Source organism: Meleagris gallopavo, chromosome 4, assembly GCF_905368555.1.
Source record: "Meleagris gallopavo chromosome 4, MGAL_WU_HG_1.1, whole genome shotgun sequence".
Classification (NCBI taxonomy): Eukaryota; Metazoa; Chordata; class Aves; order Galliformes; family Phasianidae; genus Meleagris; species Meleagris gallopavo.
Genome location: NC_139407.1, coordinates 49,606,451 through 49,625,738, shown reverse-complemented (window position 1 = coordinate 49,625,738; position 19,288 = coordinate 49,606,451). Strand labels below are relative to the sequence as shown.

The following is a 19,288-nucleotide window of genomic DNA, read 5'->3' as shown; positions in this document are numbered from 1 at the left end:
ATCTTGTTATTTCTGTGAAGATTTATGCAAAAATCACAGAATGGCCAGGGTTGGAAGGAACCTCAAGGATCATGAATCTCCACCCACCCCCACCACATACAGGGCCACCAACCTCCTCATTTAATACTAAATCAGGCTGCCCAGGGCCCCACCCAAATTGGCCTTGAACACCTCCATGGATGGGGCATCCAAAGCCTCTCTGGGCAGCCTGTTCCAGCACCTCACCACTCTCTCTGTAAAGAACTTCCCCCTGACATCCAACCGAGATCTTCTCTCTTTCCCCTTGTCCTGCTGTTATCTACTCCTTCAAAGAGTTGACTCCCCTCCTGATTATAGGCTACCTTTAGGTACTGAAAGGCTGCAGTGAGATCACCCTGCAGGTGTGCAAGGGGAGCTCATTATTCTAATTGCTTGTACCTGCCATTAATATGTGATTCATAGTCCACATGATAACAGAGATAGTGTCACTTGGTAGCAGTGAGCAACTCAGGCCAGATGGGGTGTAATTAACAGCGAACCGTGTTGAAACAAAATTACTCTTTAATGCGAACAACATTTGCAATATTGAAGAAGCTCTTTGCACGAAGCGGGTTCTCAGCCCCACTCAGTGGGAACAGAGCTGCGACTGTCTGGCAGCACTCCCCAAGAGGGCGTCTTTCAGGGAAGGCGGTGCACCCGCCGGGTGCCGCTCCAAGTCCAGAGCGCTGCGGGTCGCGGGCCGGGCCCGGCCACGGGAGGGCAGCAGCCGCCACCCCCGGAGCCCGGAGCCGCCCCTCGGCCAGCTGCCGGCCGGGGTTGGGAAAGCGCCGCGGCCCGGCCCTGAACTCGGCCCGGCAGCGGGCGGGGCGGAGGCGGGGCGGCCCGGTCCCGGACGCGCTGCGGAAGAGGGAAGCGGCGGGGCGGTGACAGCGGCTGAGACAGCGGCATGGCAGTGGGGGACGCGGTGCTGAGGCGCGAGGCCGAGCAGTGGCTGCAGTGGGACAAGGTGAGGCTGCGGGCGCCCTGCCGGGTTTCTTTGTACGCTGCCTTTCCCTCTTGTTCCTGAGCGCTCCTGTTGCAGAGGGAGCTGCCGGACGCGCAGCGCTCAGGGCAGGAGCGCGCTGCTGTGCCGCGCCTCGGAGCCCCTCGGAGCCCACGGGTCTTCCGTGTTTTGTTTGCTGAAACGCCGTTTCCAGCCATCCGTGTGGGCCTGCCTCAGTGCCGAGAGTCCCGCTACCCGTCCACCATCCCGCCGCTGGCGTGCGGGCTATTGGGCGCTCCCGTCTCCGGGCTCTTTTTCTGCTTTTCCCTGCTATTGCTGTAGTGCGCATCGTGTCTGTTCCTGCGGAGATGTTTAGACACCTGAGGACGTCTCTCTGCTGCCGTCTGCTTTGATCCTGACCGTGCTGCGTGTAGACGGAAAAGCATCTCTTTATTTCCATATTCCACATGGCTAAACAGACCTCCTGCGTGGCCGTGCTCAGGAAATGCTGACGAAGCTGCCCGTCACTGCATTTCCTGCACAGATCAGGCCTGGCTGTGCTATGGGTGGTTGGCACTTGGTGTCCCTACACACGGCAGTTGTTCACTTGGAGCACGCTGTCCCCGAGGTGCTGTCACGGCTTGCCTTTGCCCATCGCCGCGCAGTACGCAGGTAGGGGCGGTACATGCTGCTTTGGTAGGTGGCCTTCTGCTTACTTCAAGGCTATTCTCAAAAGCATAGAACATATATATATATATATATATACATTCTCAGATTTCAATAAGCTTTTGTGTTTTTCTCAGTTCAATGGATTTTTGAGAGAACAGTCTGGTTTAATATGGTATTAATAAGATAACTTCTCCAACTAATGTTAATTATATTCGAGTCTTCTGTCTAATCACTTCATTTTTATTGGTGATTCCAATTATCTCATGAATCCCTACTGAAGTCTAATTCAACATCCCCTGAAGTATCTGTACCTTTTTGCAAGGTGTGCTCTTGGTTAGTAATTGCATCTTTGACTGCAGTACTACTTGACCAGTATGTAATGCCTCACTGCTTATTGCTCAAAAATAGTAAGGCGTCATTGCTGTGGTCCTGTTATTTCACTTGCCAGGGAGAAATTCCTACAGTGTTTGCACTGAGCAATACCTTTAGTCCAATATAACCCTTGTTCATTTACCCTTTTTTTTTTTTTTTTTTAAGAGACCCTTTTAAGAGCAAGGATAGCTTTTTAATTTGAAGGGAGAAGTTAATATTTAATGATGATAAGCTGCACATTTCTTGCAAACTACTATTTTGCAAGAGCAAACCCTTGTGTATGGAAATGGTGACTGCTGACTTTGCTGAAAGGTTTTACCTAGGTAACAATTACTGTGTATATTACAGGCTATTTCATCACCATATGCGTTACAGAAGTATCATATTTTTCATTTTTCTTATTATCATGCATAAAATCATGGATATAAGTTGGCTTCTGTTTTTATTAAAAATAAAACTTGTTTACTCAGTACCTGTCCTGATACTTTAAAACACTGGAAGGACTTTTGCACTGATGGAACATCTCTGGGGCCTTCAGTTAGCGTGGGTTCAGCTAAATAACTTTTGTGTGAGGAGGTAACATTTGAGCAAGTTGCACTGATGGTTATTCCTTGTATCATAACACCTGCTGCTGTAATCAGAGAGATGGATATTCTCATACTCTTGTCCTGCTCCTGCAAGGAAGGTTAAGTTGCCAGCATTCCTGGACTGGTAAATTACTAATTCTTAAACTGGAAGTCAATAATTCAGGGGTACTTAATTGCTCAGTGGAAAAAACAATTCTTTTTTCCGTAGTGGAATTCTGCAGTATATAGTTTGCTGATTATCAGCAAAGGCTCATTAGCCATTTAGACTGTCATGCCTGCCCTTCAGCAGGTGCATAGATCAGTAATTAGGGCAGGATGTGTCCACAAATGATGAACGTATTGTAATGTTTAAGAAAAACACAGTTGGCTTGCTTGGTAATCCAAACTGGTATCAGTTTGCACAGAGTCCTTATATCCTTTTATAAAAAGTTTACTCCCATGACTGCTCTGTGCATGTTCTTCAGCTGCAGAAAAAAAATATAGAGAGAGATAGATTTATTTTTTTTTTGCCCAGGATGATCTGCTAGGCCTTCTTTTGATCTCAGCATACCTAGGTTATCCAAGAAACAATCAAGTCCCTGACCTTCTCGAGGTCAGTTGGTTGACCAAGTATCAAAGCTTATGTTCATTTGGAAATAATAATCTTTGTACTCCAGCATGAAGTGCATGTAATGGTGCTGTGAGTAACCCGAGGAGCACACTGCTGCTTTGCATAACACTGTTGCTTGGTGGCTGGAGAGTGCCATCTGTCCTCCCGGCTCACCAGCATTCAGGGAATTGAACTGATGTTAAGCCTGACAAATCCCACGTAATTGAGATGTTGGGGCATACAAGACTTCACTAATTCAAAAAATGAAGAATTGGCAGGAGTTGTATCATGCAAGCAACACACCAACAAAAGGAGGAAGACTTAGAAAAGAAACTTTTCATCATTCATAACTAGTGTGATGGGACCTTTCTCTTGCTGCTCTGCACAGTGTGAGAATTTGACTGTAACAGCTGAGCTGTAATCATGAGTGTGGCACTTCAGGGATTTTCACAAGCACTACTCACAAATATATTTTGTGCAAATTGTTTCTCTCCTGACCAGTCTGTTTGGTTTTTTTACTGCCCCTCTTGTGCTAACTTTAAATTCAGGAGATGTAGCAAAAGTTCTGGGGTTCCCAAAGCACTGCACTGTGTTGTAATACCAAAATAAGCCAGCAGAGATCGTGGGGAAGAACGTCAGTTCTATTAAGAAGCTTAAATGTGTTTAAAAACAAACAAACAAACAAAAACAACAACAAAAAAAACCACCAAACAACAAAACACACACACACACAAAACACTTCTAAAATATCTGAATGTTATATCTACAGAATCCAAAAACTTCTGCAATAGTGAAGGAACTAGTTGCTGAAGGAAATGTGGCAGAACTACAGAAATACTTTGGCTCACGAATGGAATTTGGCACAGCTGGGCTCAGGGCTGCCATGGGAGCAGGAATTTCTCACATGAATGACTTGACTATTATCCAGACAACTCAGGTATTGTATTCATCGTATTATTTCATTCAACTGGTTGGATCCAGGAATGGGAGGGCCTCACTTATGACAAGCAAATGGGCATTCTAGGGAAGTACATAGTTTTTACTAATCAAAAAGAAAAAGGAGGAAAACAGAGCTAACCAGCATTTGGCTGAACTTATATACATGTATAGGTACTAAAGTCAATCTACCTGGAGGAAGCTTAAAAAACAAAGTCCTCAGAATTACTGTATCTTGGACTGCTGGTGTATCATTGTATCATGACCTAAACAAGCATCCTTTCATTACTAAGGCTGAGACTCAATTCTGTCTTAGAGTCAGCTGGGATGCATTTTTTTTTCAGAGCGTCTGGTATGATGCTATGTTTTGGTTCTTGGAGAAGAACGATGTTGATAGCACACTGATATTTATAGTTAAGCAGTTGTACAGAGTGAATGACTGTGTGGTGCTGAGCCACCCACAGGGTTAAACCACAACTGAAATGTTGGTCAGTTGTTCACTTCCTTATCTGATACCTTAAAGAATAAATAATTTCTGAATCTGCAGATCAGACTAACCATGTTAACTGGTTCTTTCTGGAACTGGTTCTGATTTTTGGAAAAGTGCTTAAATGCTGTCAAATTTTGTTATTTTGATTTGAAGGCTTTTGTCATTTCATGGTGTTTATTGATCTTGAACTGAATCCCAATCCAGTTCATTGAGATGAGTGTAGTGAAATGTCAACATCTTAGCAGTCATCTTAATCCAATGACAAAACAATCACTGAGATTATATTAATGAATTTGTTATTGTCTTCAGGGATTCTGCAGATACCTTGAGAAGAATTTCAGTGACCTAAAAAAGAGAGGAGTTGTGATTGGATTTGATGCTCGTGCCCACCTTTCAAGTGGAGGTAGTAGCAAAAGGTACTTTTCAGGTAGTATTTTGTAGATGTCTTACATGATTCTTCATGGTCTTATAACTGCTTCAACAGCATTTTCTCTTTCTTTAGAAAGAATTTGAGAGATTTATAGTATTTTTATTTTCTTAACACCAAGGCAGTTTTTATAGTTGTGTTTTGTCTTTAAGGAGTAGGGAAGGAACACGTTTAAGTTGTGTATAATGATTTCCCTTATTTTATTTTATTAATTGGAGTGAGGGGAGGAAAAACTTTGAAATTCAAGGGAACAAATGGATGAGAGAATGAATATATTTCCAAGGCTTCTTTTCTTGTTATTTAGGTTTGCAAGACTCGCTGCTAATACATTCATCAGTCAGGGAGTTCCAGTTTATCTCTTCTCTGACATAACACCAACACCTTTTGTGGTATGTTTCTCTATTAAATCTTTTTATATACACACAAATTCTGTGAGATATCAAAAATTAATACTTATATTAAGGAAAAGTAGACAAAACATTTTGAACTTTTTAAGTTCTGACTGCTTAGACTGCTTGCTTTATGTTTACTTAGCTAAGTTTGATTTACAACATCCATAGCAATAGAATATCTGTGACAGTGAGCTGTATTTGTACCCATTCATGCTTTCAGGCACATTTCTTGAAGAAGTAATTTCATAGTCTCTAGCTTAACAGAGTGATAGAATATCCTGAGCTGGAAGGGACCCACAGGGATCTTAGAATATCTGAGTTGGAAGGGACCCATAAGGATATGGAGGGATAGAGACTTAGTGTGTAATATGCTTGTACTGATATAAACTTTGGTAGATTTAAGGCCGCATTCTTCACAAGACAAGTTAAAGCAGTGTTGCATGAGCTATAGCTGATTGTATTTGCTTTTAAATAGCCAGGATTGAACTTGAACTAGACCTCTAGTCATGAATAATGCTTTATTTTCAATTCACTCTATCTGCTTGGACTAGTTTATAATAGCTCTCTCCAAAACAATTTTATTCCATACTATAATCATAGAATCACCAAGATCGGAAAAGACCTGCAAGATCACCCAGTCCAACCATCCACCTGTCACAAATAGTTCTCACTAAACCACATCCCTCAACACAATGTCTAAACGTTCCTTGAACACCTCCAGGGTCGGTGACTCCACCACCTCCCCGGGCAGCCCATTCCTGCACCTGACCACCATATTTCCTAATGTCCAGCCTCAGTCTCCCCTGGTGCAATTTGAGGTCATTCCCTCTAGTCCTGTCACTGGTTACAGAAGAGTCTGACCCCAAGCTCACTACAACCTCCCTTCAGGTAGTTATAGAGAGCAATAAGGTCACTCCTGAGCCTCCTCTTCTCCAGGCTGAACAATCCCAGCTCCCTCAGTAGCTCTTCCTACAGCCTGTGCTCCAGACCTCTCACCAACTTAGTTGCCCTTCTCTGGATACAATCCAGGGCCTCGATGCCTTTCTCATAGTGAGAGGCCCAGAACTGAACACCTACTCGAGGTGTGGCCTCACCTGTGCTGAGAACAGAGGTTCAGTTACTTCCCTGCTCCTGGTAGCAATACTATTTCAGATACATGCCAGGATGCTGTTGGCCTTGGCCACCTGGGCACACTGCTGGATCATGTTCAGCTGAACATTGACCAGGACCCCCAGGTTCATTTCCTGTTTCAAGAACTGCTCTCACAAGACAATATGGATGAGAATGCTGCAGTTTTAGTTCTGGTTGCCCTACGCAGACTTCTGTCATTCTCCCAATACTTTATACTCTTGAAGATCTGAAGTGGTTCATGTCATTCTGAAGCACACAACAGATGCATTCAGCTTCCTTCTGTAAAAATGTTACTCTAGTGAGCTACAAAGTATCTGAAACAGCACTAAATACACTTGGTGTGTTTATGGTTAATATCAAGTAATGGCAAGAGCTAAGGTTGTATCACATGGATTCTGGTGGAGCAAGTGTAGCTGTTCCTTTAGGGATTCTGTCTGCAGGAATCGTATCCTGACCTTTTTATTTGGCAGTATGGAAGTATTCTCATTTATATACCATAAAATCTCCTGTAATGTTTTTCATATTCCAGTTCAGTTAATCTTTTCTCTTTACAGCCATATACGGTAACTCATCTGAAGCTTTGTGCTGGAATTATGGTTACAGCTTCCCATAATCCAAAGCAAGATAATGGTTACAAGGTATTCCTAAATGATCTATTTTTTTCATTTTCGTTGTTTCTTAATCATTTTTTTCCATGTAGAGATATTAATACCATTGTATGCAGTTCCTATTGTGTTATTGACAAAATGAACAGGTAATTTGATTCTTGAGATCTAGATTTAAACAGTGACGTGTTACAGTAATAACATAATTAATATCTTAGCTCTATAAAGCAGGAAGATATGTATAGTTCTGGAACTTTTGGAATACTTTAAAATATTCAGTAAGCTTAATGAGTTGCTTGTAAAAAAACACTTGGATTAAATTCCATTAATTTCACATAGTATATTTTTTCTTTTGCTAAATGATACAATTATCAGTGTGCCTTTTTTGTGTGTGTTTCAAGAAACAAATGACAGATGGCTGAGCGGCCTGTCTGCCAATCACATACCTGGACTAGTCATATACAGACTGTTTCCAGAATACAAAAACAAAGGTTAGGAGGTCTTTCTTTGTCTTGTACAATAGAAAAGCGAGGTGATTTTTCCCTGTCCCTTCAGAACTTCTCGTCTTACTGTTTGAACTGTTCTTTTTTTATATTTTATTTTTAATGTGTTAATCTTGATAGCTTTTTCATATCAGTTTGGATGTTTCATCAATTACTTTGTTAATCAACTTCATTTTTGCTGGTGTTTTTGTTATTTGATGTACATGTATACATGACACAGGTGCTGCTAGGTATATTTCCTTAAAGATGTAGCTTGCAAAACATCAGTAGGAGGAAGTGTGCAAACAACTGTCTAAATTAAAACACAATTCTGTTTATAGATAAGCATAAAACCTGCTCTTGGATATATAAGCAATTTTTAAAAAATAGAGGACTGCAGGTAAGGAACATCTTGAAGCTTACATGAATTTGTGCTTGCTGTTGTGGCAACACTGCTGCTGTAGACAGCTGCAAGGTTCTTGTGCCTTTTTCCTTAGTTCTTTTTTGTAGTAGAAGTGTTTCATTTTTATTTTGACACTTTTTTCCTCTAAAGTATTGTTTTATATTTAATGATTATCTAAAAATTGAGAGGAAGTATCTTGGGGAATTTATCAATTCCAAAGCTAGCAGACAGGTTGATATTTGAATCTTCTCAGTAAGTGAGCTGAGCCTTGTTTTGTGTTTCATTATGAATTTAAGTGTGCTCTGATGAAGCTTAATAGCTTTTTTGTAGAACAAAAATAGGACTTCAGGGGAAACATTGAGAATAAGAACAGAGAATTACTCTGGTTATTCTTCAGTGGAATTTACTGTAATACTCTATCGAATACATTTTAGCCAACAAAAAATGGCAAAGCTATTCTACCACATTAATGACAATAATGAGCTCTTACCCTTATTATCATTCAGGTTTACTGGGAAAATGGTGCTCAGATAATTTCCCCTCATGATAAAGGAATTTCTCAGGCCATTGAGGAGAATAAGGAGCCATGGCCGCAGGCTTGGGATGACAAACAAATTGACAGCAGTGTGCTACTCCATGACCCATATGCCACTATCAATAAGGAATATTTCAAAGACATACAGAAACAGTGCTTTCACAGGTAAGTAGTGTTAACTCTGTTAAGAATACGGGATTTTTCATGGCAGTTTAAATTGACCCAAGACAAGGCAGCTGTGATTCTGCTGTGTTTTCCCTCCCTGTATTTGCTTTCTTGTGATCTTTTGTTGTAATACTGGCAGCTGTGTCATTACGTAGTCAGTCAGTTCATCAACATAGTCTGGCAAGAATCTAAACCAGTAAGGTGATTCATTTCTGATTCTTCCTGAATCTTCCTGTAATAATATGACTGCATCAGCCAAATGGGGCTACTGTGTGCAGCTAGGGGAAAGCTAAGTGTCGATACTGACTATGTAATTTAATGTTCTGGGGTTACAGCCTTAAAATGAGCCAGACTGTTCTGATAGAAGGAGGTCATACTCTGTCATTCTTGCATATGTTTCTGATGACCTTGGGAGCCTTGCACATATGTATTGCTGTCACTTGCTTGCTTGAATAAACTTTATTCAATAAAATTAAGTGGATGTTTTTTTTTTGTAAGTTAAATGAGCAGCAACCTGTTAGGTCTGCCTGTTTATATCACAATCTTAACTATCCGTGATCAGATGGTTTACATTCCAGAGTTGGGGATGAGGAATCAGTCAATTGTATTTATTTTCCACTCACCTCCTTTGGTGTGTATAGAGTGTATTACTGTTTTTCCAGTAATTTGCATGTACCAGAACAATGGACACCTACAGTGACTCACAGATCTGAAAAATGAGGTTAAACCAATCTAGAAGTCATTGCCTTTAAAAAATGACCTCCTTTAGTTTATCATGTTAACAGTACTATAGAATACTGAGTCACATTGGTTTCTGAACATAGTAAACTTTCATGCAGAATGCTCTGCCATACTCAATTATTATTAATCTCTTTTATTTCAGGAAAATAAACAAGGAAACAAACCTGAAATTTGTTCATACTTCTGTGCATGGTGTAGGTCATAAATTTGTGCAACTGGCCTTCCAGGCATTTGATCTTAGACCTCCTTTTGCTGTTCCGGAGCAGAAGGATCCTGATCCAGAATTTCCCACGGTGAAGTATCCAAATCCTGAAGAAGGCAAAGGTGTTTTGGTAAATATATATAATTAATATTTCTTAATATTCTAAATACAGTGTATATGTGTATTTCTTAGTAGTTGCAATGTCTCAGTGTTCATTTCTAGTCTATTTTTACATTTATCAAAGAATTTCCTGGTATTATTTCATTAAAATTCGTAACTCTCTATGAGGCAGTCAGGTAATAATTATCTGTAACTTTAAACTGTGCTTTGTTCTACTAACAGAATGTGCAGCATCTGCACCTAGAGCAAAGAGATAGAATTCCTATTTAAAATAAATGAATAAATAAAAAGTAGAGATCTTCATAGTCAATTTTTAAAAGTTTTTACAGCTCACATCTGAAATACCAAGGCTGAAATTGTTCTCAAACTACAATTGGATCAGGGGCAATCCTGACAATAAGGAGACTAGATTTTCTGATATGAGTATGATCATTTTTTTAGTGAAGATTCTACTGGCTGTAGCAACAAAAGCAGAATGATTTAGGTGAAGTTAAATATCCTGCCCGTGCTCTGCTGTTGCCAGGCTTCTATCTGTGAATTGGTTATATGTTGTTTGAGACTCATCATGAAGTTGAGTGTTTGAAATTAAATAAACTGGGAAAGTTATTTGAAATCTGTAAAGGATGTGAAAATTCTGGGGAGTATTAACACTTTCCTGATGTTGTTTACCACTGTTTTCAGACCTTATCTTTTGCTTTGGCTGAAAAAGATGGGGCAAAAATCATTTTAGCAAATGATCCAGATGCTGATCGACTTGCAGTGGCAGAGAAACAAGAAAGGTATGGCAACAAATAAATACAACCATTTTGGTCTTAAACATTAGGCTGATTTGAGGGATTCTGACTCCTATGTTGCAGAGGAAGGTAGAATAGTCACATTTGTCTTTTTTAGACTAAAACCATATAGAAATGTGAGGGGACTGTATGCAGAAGACCACAGTGGTAAATTAAATAGTGATGAAAATTAGACTCCACAAGAAAGCCTGAATACTTATTTGACATTTGCACTCAAGATATGCACAGAAATATGTGAGCTGTTGTGAATGCTGTACTTCTTTAAAGCCAGGTTTTCAGATAGAAATGTTTCAGAAGACTGATGAACATACTTTCATATTGTGTTTACTGAGAAATAACTTGAATGTTCTGCACAACTTCTGTAGTTACCAGATTATCTCAGGAATAAAGAATAATTGGTTTGTTTGTTGGTCTTGGCTTTCCTGTTTGTTGGGTTTAGATTTTGGTTTTTTACCCTTTGCTTTCATAGCATGATCTAAGGAAGCTTCTCTGCCTAAGTAGGATGAGCTAACTGGCACTCTCCACTGTCTCTCTGGAAACGTTAGCTGGCATATCCTGGAGTTTGGCATGTGTCAGTCTTAGCTTGGAACTGAGCAGTGAGGAAAATACATAAAAAGCTTTAGTTTGTGCTAGTTATAGTGGGTTAAAACAAGAATGCAAAATCACCCATGCTTTTTTGTCTCAAAACTTATGGCTATGGGATTTAGAAGGGGTTTTAGTTTATTGTATGCATCACTACTGAGAGTATGGTGCTCTCATTCTCCTGCTGCTTTGCTAATTGTTTAGCCAGTCTTAATAGTCATCTAACTTTTGATCCTGCATTATTTCTAAATTCCACTGTAGCTTTTCATACACTAATCAAGTACTAATATAGGCTTCTATGGTATCTGTACTTCTTTGACAGAAACCTCTGCTAGAACACATTCTTATGCTAAATTGTTGCTGTGTATTGCTTAATGCCTGCTGGCATCAGTAAGTGCAGGAGGTGCATCTGCTTTGCTTTCACAACAGGTATTTTTACTGTAGGTCTTGATTTTTGTCAGTCTGACAATGTCTTTCTCCCCTTTCATGACTGGGATTTTGTGGGCAATTTTGACATCTGTTTTTTCCTTTTTCATTCAGTTTTTCATGTTTGAACGATGGATATATATGGTTGTTGGTTTTTTTTCAGTGACAGATCAATGTATTTGTCATTTAAAGAAGTATTTGTCACCAAGTCAACCAAAAATACTGATCACATGAGAACTATACTTTCATTTTTTGTGCATGTCTGTAATCATTGTTTTTTTTAATTTGTATCTGCTGGGTTGTTTTTTTGTGTTGTGTTTTTTTTTTTTATTTAAAATATGCCAGAAATATCACTTTTTTGTATCTGGATAAGCTCATTAGCTGGTGCATATGATGGAGGAGGACAATAAGCATTCCAGGATTCTTTGGGGAATATATATATATTTTTTCTCAATGAACATGAGGTATCGTGTTACTGTTACTTGGAATTCAGATTTAGTTTTATTTGCTAGTCTTCATATATGTAAGAAGAAGTTTTTTCAGTACAGTCCTTTAAATTCTCTATTTTTTTTCTCTCTCTCCAGTGGTGAATGGAAGGTGTTTTCTGGAAATGAGCTGGGAGCTCTGTTAGGTTGGTGGATCTTCACTTGCTGGAAAAATCAAAATAGGGATGCTTGTGCCATTAAAGATGTCTACATGTTATCAAGCACAGTTTCTTCTAAAATCCTGAGAGCAATTGCACTAAAGGAAGGTTTTCACTTTGAGGTAAGTTGTTAGAAGATACACTTTCTGGATATACTTTTATTTGCTTTCCTACTAATTGCTTTTATTTTTAAAGTCTGTGTGTTTTTTTTGTCATCGCTTTTGTAGGAGACGCTGACAGGTTTTAAGTGGATGGGGAACCGTGCCAAGCAGCTCATGGATCAAGGAAAAGCTGTTCTTTTTGCATTTGAAGAGGCGATAGGTAAGAAAGTATGCTATGTTCTGGTATCCTTTAAAATAGCGAAAGTGTTCTACTCTCAAAAAATGGCAATCTAGTGCTGACCTTAATGGGGGTTATTGATATCATCCACTTGGCTGATTGGTGTTACTAGTATGCAATCCTAATCTCTATTTAGCATCAACTATAGTGATGTGAACTAGGTGCCTGTAAGTCTTTAGCAGCACCATTCTCTACAAGTTTTTGATAAAGGCACATTCTTTAGGCTTCAAATGGGGTATTTGCAGCTGACATCTTTAAGCTAAGTTTAACTATGAGCAAAATGAAGTAAAACTTCCCGCAAATAATATTAGTAAGCTGCAAAGACGTGTGTAAGCTGAAAGTACATGCAACAAAAATTGTAAAGCTGTCATACAATTTCTTGAGTATCTCAGTATCTGCAAACAGTGAAAATGTGACTATATAATGGATAATTCTCAACGTTACCATATACTGCTGGGGAGGGGTAATCACACTTCAGAGTCTCGCACTTGCACTGTTCTAGTAGTGTGGCATTTCTTTTTTTGTAACAGTTCCAAAGATATTCAGGAGCACATGGCACTAATATAAAACAAATCTGTGCTGAAAACTCATTAAGTACTTATTGAAATTAATTTTGATTAGAAGAGAAACAATTTTTCAAATCTTAGTCTATGCTGAATAAACATTATAGAATTAAAGCAAAAATACATACTATAGCAATATTCACTTCTTCTTTAAACAACTCCATTCCCATTGCTTTCCCCCCAGTACTATCTATTATTCTTATTTAAAAAACAAAACAAAAAAAATCCATCAAATATGTAAATAATAAATATTATTTTTTCTTTGTTTAGGATATATGTGCTGCCCTGCTGTTCTGGACAAAGATGGTGTCAGTGCTGCTGTTATAACTGCAGAGATGGCTAGCTTTTTGGCAACCAGGAATTTATCTTTGTCTCAGCAGCTGAAGGCTGTCTATGATGAGTGAGTTTGATTATAATTGTCTAATCATCAGATTTTCTCCATTCCACGTAAGTTGCTTAATAGCAATCTATGGTATACAAAGAAACAAACAGACAGGTATGGTAACAGTGATCCGGGGAGCTCTCCTACGTCAGGAGTTACATACATGACTTGGTTTTGTGTAGTTTTAAAGTAATGGTTACCTTCCTAGCTCTTACTCTATTACAGAGATGTTTATAACATTTTCTTGTTTTTCTCATGGATTTCCCCAGTTTGAAAAGTTTAGCTCTTGAGCTCTGCTCTTTCTTGTACAAAAGATTGGACTTTGTTTTGTTTTGTTTCCCCAGCAGTATTGGTGCACTGTGGAGCTCATAGTGCTTAAACACACCAGATGCACAAAAACATTAACGGCAGAATGTGTCTAAGTAGCTCTGGCATATTTATGCTATCTGGCTTATTTTTGTCCTGCTTGCAGTACTACTTGTGATTAGATTAATTCTAGTTGGCTCTTAGTTAGAATTTTTATTATATTATTCTGTCTTTCATTTTTTGATTGATAGTGTATTTTCTTTCTGCTCTTGAATACCGAGGTTTAAGCTGATTCAGCTGATGTGCTATGACTGGCTCTGCTTGCTATATCCAACTGGGTATTCTCCTGAAAGCTTTGAATATGAGGCACTCCTTTTTCTTTTTCCTTTAACACATTCAAAGACCTGCAGAAATCAATAGCTGAAATGGCTATTGGATTCCATGAGGTAGGGTGCTGCATTCCTCATGTGGTTTCTAGGTTGGTCATTAAAAAGGAGAGAGCAGCACAGGCTGGTGGATACTCTCCACCTCTTCATTTCCAGTGGCGTCCCTAAGAAAGCTGTGGTGGATCTTGCAGAAAGACTCTTGGAAAACTCTAGCCTTTGTGCTTCTTGTTTCACCAGTCCTCAGAGCACTAAACATACTTGTTACCTCAAAAAATTAAGAAGGAATCAGGTGCCAAGAACATTGCAAAAACCATGGAACTCATCAGCTCTTGTATGTAGCAGAAGTCTGAAAACAGAATGAAACAGTAAAACAAAGACAAACAGAGGAAATCATGTCTAGAACTGCAAATGGGGTATCTGACTTGGAAATTCTTTTTGCTGCTTGTAGTTGGAAGTGTATATTCAGAGAGCTGTCCTTCTCTGGCATGTGCTTGCTTAAGTACTTATTCAGTAAACACCTGATTCAGATTGCCTTTAGAATCGGGATGTTTAACCAAGTGGAACTTAGCCATGCTACTTGTCCACTGTGTAAACAGCTGCTAAGAAGGTCAGACTTATTTAGCATGAAAGCATCCTGTAGATGCACCTCAGAGGAAGACTGCTTATGTTTCTTGCACATGGTCACCATTTGTGGAAAACCTGCAAATATACAGGGAAGAAAACAGCTCAGTCTTATTAACAGATGCTTGATAACTGCAATGGCAGGGCTTTTCCTGGTTTGCGTTGGAGTTATCGATGTTTGCTTATTGTTTGTGGCTAGTATAGTGTTCCGTTTTTCTGCTCCCTTCTTTTCTGGTCAGGGTTATCTTGTGAACTGCTTGTAGAGCAGAAGAAACTCTGCTTAGTATTTTGGAGGTATAGCAGAGAGGGCCTGTTATCATTACTACCCCATCTCGAAGCTGGAGTAGATAAGGAAAAGGACACAGTCCTAGCAGGTTCATCACTTGTTTCAAATATAAGGTAGGCTTTTTAAATTTCCTTGCTGGATTCTCAAGATTGATTTAACAACTACTAACCTTCAAGATGTTCACTTAGGTATAAATATGTTGCTCTTTCAGAAGCCTTCCAGATTTCTAGCATGAACATAATAGTGCTAGTGAAAGCTTCTGTCCTTCAGATTTCTCCAGGCATCAAAGATTCTTATCAGCTGTTTATCTTTAGGAAGAGTCACTGAAAGAACCAGTCCAGGTCTGTATGCTTTCCAACAACATGCTGTTCCGAAAATTCAGTGCTAGCAGGCAAGTTGTTTTTGATGCAGATTCGGCATCATGCTATTTGGCAGCAAATGGATAATGTAAAGAGATGATAATGTACAGAGATTATAGACAGAACAGTGTAGTTTAATAGAAACACTTTAATGGGAAAGCAGTTTCTGTAATTTGTCTGGAAAAAAGTCTATTACTCAGAAGAGGTCAGCTAGTATCCACTCAAGGTTACGTATTTAGACATATTTTCCTGTGTGTTTAGATCTCCTCGTGGCATCATTTTTCCTTCTGGTTTAGAAGTGAAGTTTCTCACTTTCAGTTATTAAGGAAATTTGTATCTGGAGACCTTTCCCTCTTCAAGTATGTAAAATGGAGCAATTGAACTGTCAAGACATTTAAAAAATTGTAACGGCTGAACTTATGCTACAGTTATCCACAGATTCTTGCTTCATAGAATGTTGTGTGATGTGTGTGGTGTATAACTAGTAAGACTGTTGTTTCTCAGTTGATTGGTATATGTCTTCCCAGATATGGCCTCCATATTACCAAAGCTTCATATTTCATCTGCCATGATCCTAAAGTGATTCAGCAGCTTTTTGACAACCTTAGGAATTACGATGGAAAAGACACATATCCGAAATCTTGTGGTAGATTTAAAGTTTCTGGAATAAGGGATCTAACCACTGGCTATGACAGCAGCCAGCCAGATCAAAAAGCAGTAAGTGTACTTTTACCATACAGAATCATGTGTAAATATGTACATATACGAATGTTGTACAGAGAGATACCCTAAAACATACGTTCAAACCTGACTATCAGTTGAATTAGATTTGTAGTGATTGTTTTGTTTTGATGGGGAATAAATCAAGGTTAATTTTTTTCCTTTTCTTCTGTCTCTTTCCTCATCTCCCTCTCTCTCTCTTTCCCCTCCTCCCCTCTCACCCCCAAGGTGACAGTCTATACAGGGAGTTAGAAGGATCTTGCTGTAGTGCTGCAGCAATCCTGCATTAACTTGTTGTAAGTGTAAGCTAAGTGGTCCGTGCTTTTTTTTGTCCTGGGGGAAGCTTGTCACAGAACAGTCTCTGTTTACAGTCGAAATGTTGACTAGATTTGAAATGAACTACCTAATGGTACTATTTACCAGCAGTTTTACTACCAGGTTGAGGGTCAGGTTGTGATTTGCCTGCTGTAGTCACAAGACTACACAGTTTACAGTGATGAAGAAAACAGAACACAGCTTGCTTTTATCTGATGCATTAGTTACATTATATGAATCACACCATGCGTTTTGTCTTGAATTGATTATAGTCCCTTTCTAAATGTTAAATATATATATGTTCTTACTATTTTCAGATCCTTCCTATTAGTAAAAGTAGCCAAATGATTACATTCACTTTTGCTAATGGAGGAGTGGCCACGATGCGAACCAGTGGAACAGAACCAAAAATCAAATACTATTCGGAACTTTGTGCACCTCCTGGAAACAGGTATTGTCACCTACAGGGGTAAAGGCTGTGTGATAGGGGCCTGATCAGCTCCTCTGTATTGTTTTGGTGGGGAAAAGGCTCTTCATGATTGAATAATATTACTACAGTCACTTTTATTATTCTGCAAATATTTATGCATAAAGCTTCGGTCCTGAACAATGTGTTGAATAATTCTTTTGCCACTGAAATTTCTTTAAACTTGGTTTCACATTCAGTAAAAACAAGGCTGAGAAAAGCATTCTGTTTTAAATGAAAGTGATATACTCCCTCTTTTTTTTTTTTTTTTTACACGTATATTTTGTTGCTTTAGGCTTGTACTACTACACTTTATCTATAGTTGCATATTTTAAACCAGTTTATTTAGTAATTATATCCTTGACTAACAGCTTGGAAAGTTGCATAGACTGAAAGATAAGCAACTACTACTCTAATGATAATAATGCTTTCTTACCAATGAAAATTCTCCTGAAAATACTATTAAGTACACGAGTTTGAGTTATTGAATGCATATGATTTGTAATGCAGTAGAAGATACTCTGGACTCAAATTGACTGTTGTTCTATTTTAGATTATATTATAGATTTATGTTTTTTCATTCTCTTAAGTGCCTTTCACACATCAACTGGAAGTGAAAATCAATTCTTATTATAGGAGGCTCTAAGAACAATACCTTGGACTGAAAATGTGCTTTTTAGCTACTCCACTGTGACATGTTTTCTATTCTGTGTGGATTTTGTTTCATAGTGACGTTGAGCAGCTGAAGAAAGAACTGGATGAATTGGTCAATGCTCTTGAAAAGCACTTCTTTCAACCAGAGAAAAACAATCTTCAACGAAAGACTGAGTAAATAGAACAATTACTACCTTCATTGTATTTGGTATTTTGGCAGCATTATAAATGCGTTATTTAACAAGTAAGGATTTTTAGGACCAAATATCTGAGAACTCAGACTAAAAAAGACCTTTGCTTTTATTAAGATTCATTCTATATACTGTTGAATTTAGTATCTTGTTTCGAAGGGGAAGCATTTCTACCCTTGAAGGACCAAAAATAGCCAGTGAACTTACACACTGAAAATTGTCCGCAAATGTATTTCAATCAAAACTTGTTTAATTAAATACTCCAAGTAATATCCCGATTTCTGAAATGCAGCCTGTTTGGGGGAAAACTTTCTTCTGTCTGTGGGTAATCTGATAACAATGTGAAGCTCTATCTAGGTTTAGATTTGCAGGGCAAGTGCTGCTGTTAATAAGAACTGAAAGCCTGTGGTGAAACTTAGGTGAACTTAGGGCAAGTGTTTTAGAAATAGTGGTCTTTTGGCGGGGGACTTCAGCCCAAATAAACAAGGAAGCTACAGTAAATTTTCTGGAGAGTCTCTGTTTGCTGTGGGATTGGACTACACAGCAAACTCCAAGTTAGAGATGCTAAGCATGCCAAAATCTTATTCCTTAGAAGTGTGAAACATGCCTTTCAATACTGTGAACATGTTGAGACAGAGTGCATCTACGTACACCTTTCTTCCAGCTGACTGATCTGAACATCCCCCAGTGCTGGATCCTGTCATGCTGTATGCTACAAGATTTTGCTGCATAACTCTGCGTGTTAAATTTAGAGTGGAAATTTCCATTTCATTTTGTGCTGTCATCTGTACTTACAGAGCCTGAGAGGGTTACATAGTTGTTACCAATTGGCTTTACTATACTTTTTTTTTTTTTTTTTCCTGCACTGGATATCAGCTTGTAGCTCCAACAGCCCAGGTATGTCTTGGGAAAAGAAACCTCCCCACCATAACTGCTTCTGGTATACCATGACAGTGTTTAGTTGCTAGGTCAAGCGTAGATTAAATTTAGCAAATTATTCATCAGGATTCTAGCAAATACTGGGTTATCTTGTTGGCTAAGATGGTAAGGAAAGAATATTTGATGCCTGCTTTTGCTTTACAATCTTTAGAATTATAACTGGAGGATAAAAGGAAAGGAGTAAGCCCTGCATTCTTTGGCTGATGCTTCAGTTTTTCTTGGCTGAAGAGTCAAAGCCAGCATCTGCACCATTCATGCTGGGGTCCACCTGTGTGGTACAGAAAATTAACTTTAAACATAAGTGATAAGAAGATTACTAAGGAAAAGGCTTGTACTGTTCATCGAAACCCAGTGCTAGGGAAGTGAAAGGACAAACATTGGGATGACGCTTGAATTTTGCTTTCAGTAGGATTTAACATGTGGCACGTGACTTAACCACAGGCTGCCTTGCAAAACACAGTTTCTTGCATGGTACTTCACCCTGAGCTTCATTAAAAACAAATGGCTGT

General features: G+C 39.0%; 1 protein-coding gene across 2 annotated transcripts; it reads left to right on the top strand.

The window, feature by feature from the left end:
* Window positions 1-594: 594 nt before the first annotated feature.
* PGM2 (phosphoglucomutase 2) lies at window positions 595-18,112 on the top strand. Of its 2 annotated transcripts, none has more exons than XM_085223331.1 (14): window positions 595-985; window positions 3,948-4,115; window positions 4,914-5,020; window positions 5,336-5,420; window positions 7,109-7,192; window positions 8,551-8,744; window positions 9,628-9,817; window positions 10,489-10,586; window positions 12,194-12,374; window positions 12,480-12,573; window positions 13,425-13,554; window positions 16,022-16,211; window positions 16,847-16,980; window positions 17,725-18,112. In XM_085223331.1, exons 1-14 carry the CDS (start codon window positions 926-928, stop codon window positions 17,825-17,827), a joined length of 1,818 nt encoding a protein of 605 aa, XP_085079457.1. In that variant the 5' UTR covers window positions 595-925; the 3' UTR covers window positions 17,828-18,112. The 2 variants fall into 2 exon arrangements, with proteins under 2 accessions (XP_085079457.1, XP_031409142.2); XM_031553282.2 differs by lacking the exon at window positions 595-985 and adding an exon at window positions 1,394-1,633.
* The last annotated feature ends 1,176 nt before the right edge of the window (window positions 18,113-19,288 follow it).

Bases quoted from the DNA above. Each gene is read 5' to 3' on its own strand.
- PGM2 (XM_085223331.1), top strand. From the start codon at position 926: ATGGCAGTGGGGGACGCGGTGCTGAGGCGCGAGGCCGAGCAGTGGCTG. The intron at 8,745-9,627 runs GTAAGTAGTGTT...CTTTTATTTCAG, and splicing joins CAGAAACAGTGCTTTCACAG to GAAAATAAACAAGGAAACAA. The intron at 12,375-12,479 runs GTAAGTTGTTAG...TCGCTTTTGTAG, and splicing joins AGGAAGGTTTTCACTTTGAG to GAGACGCTGACAGGTTTTAA.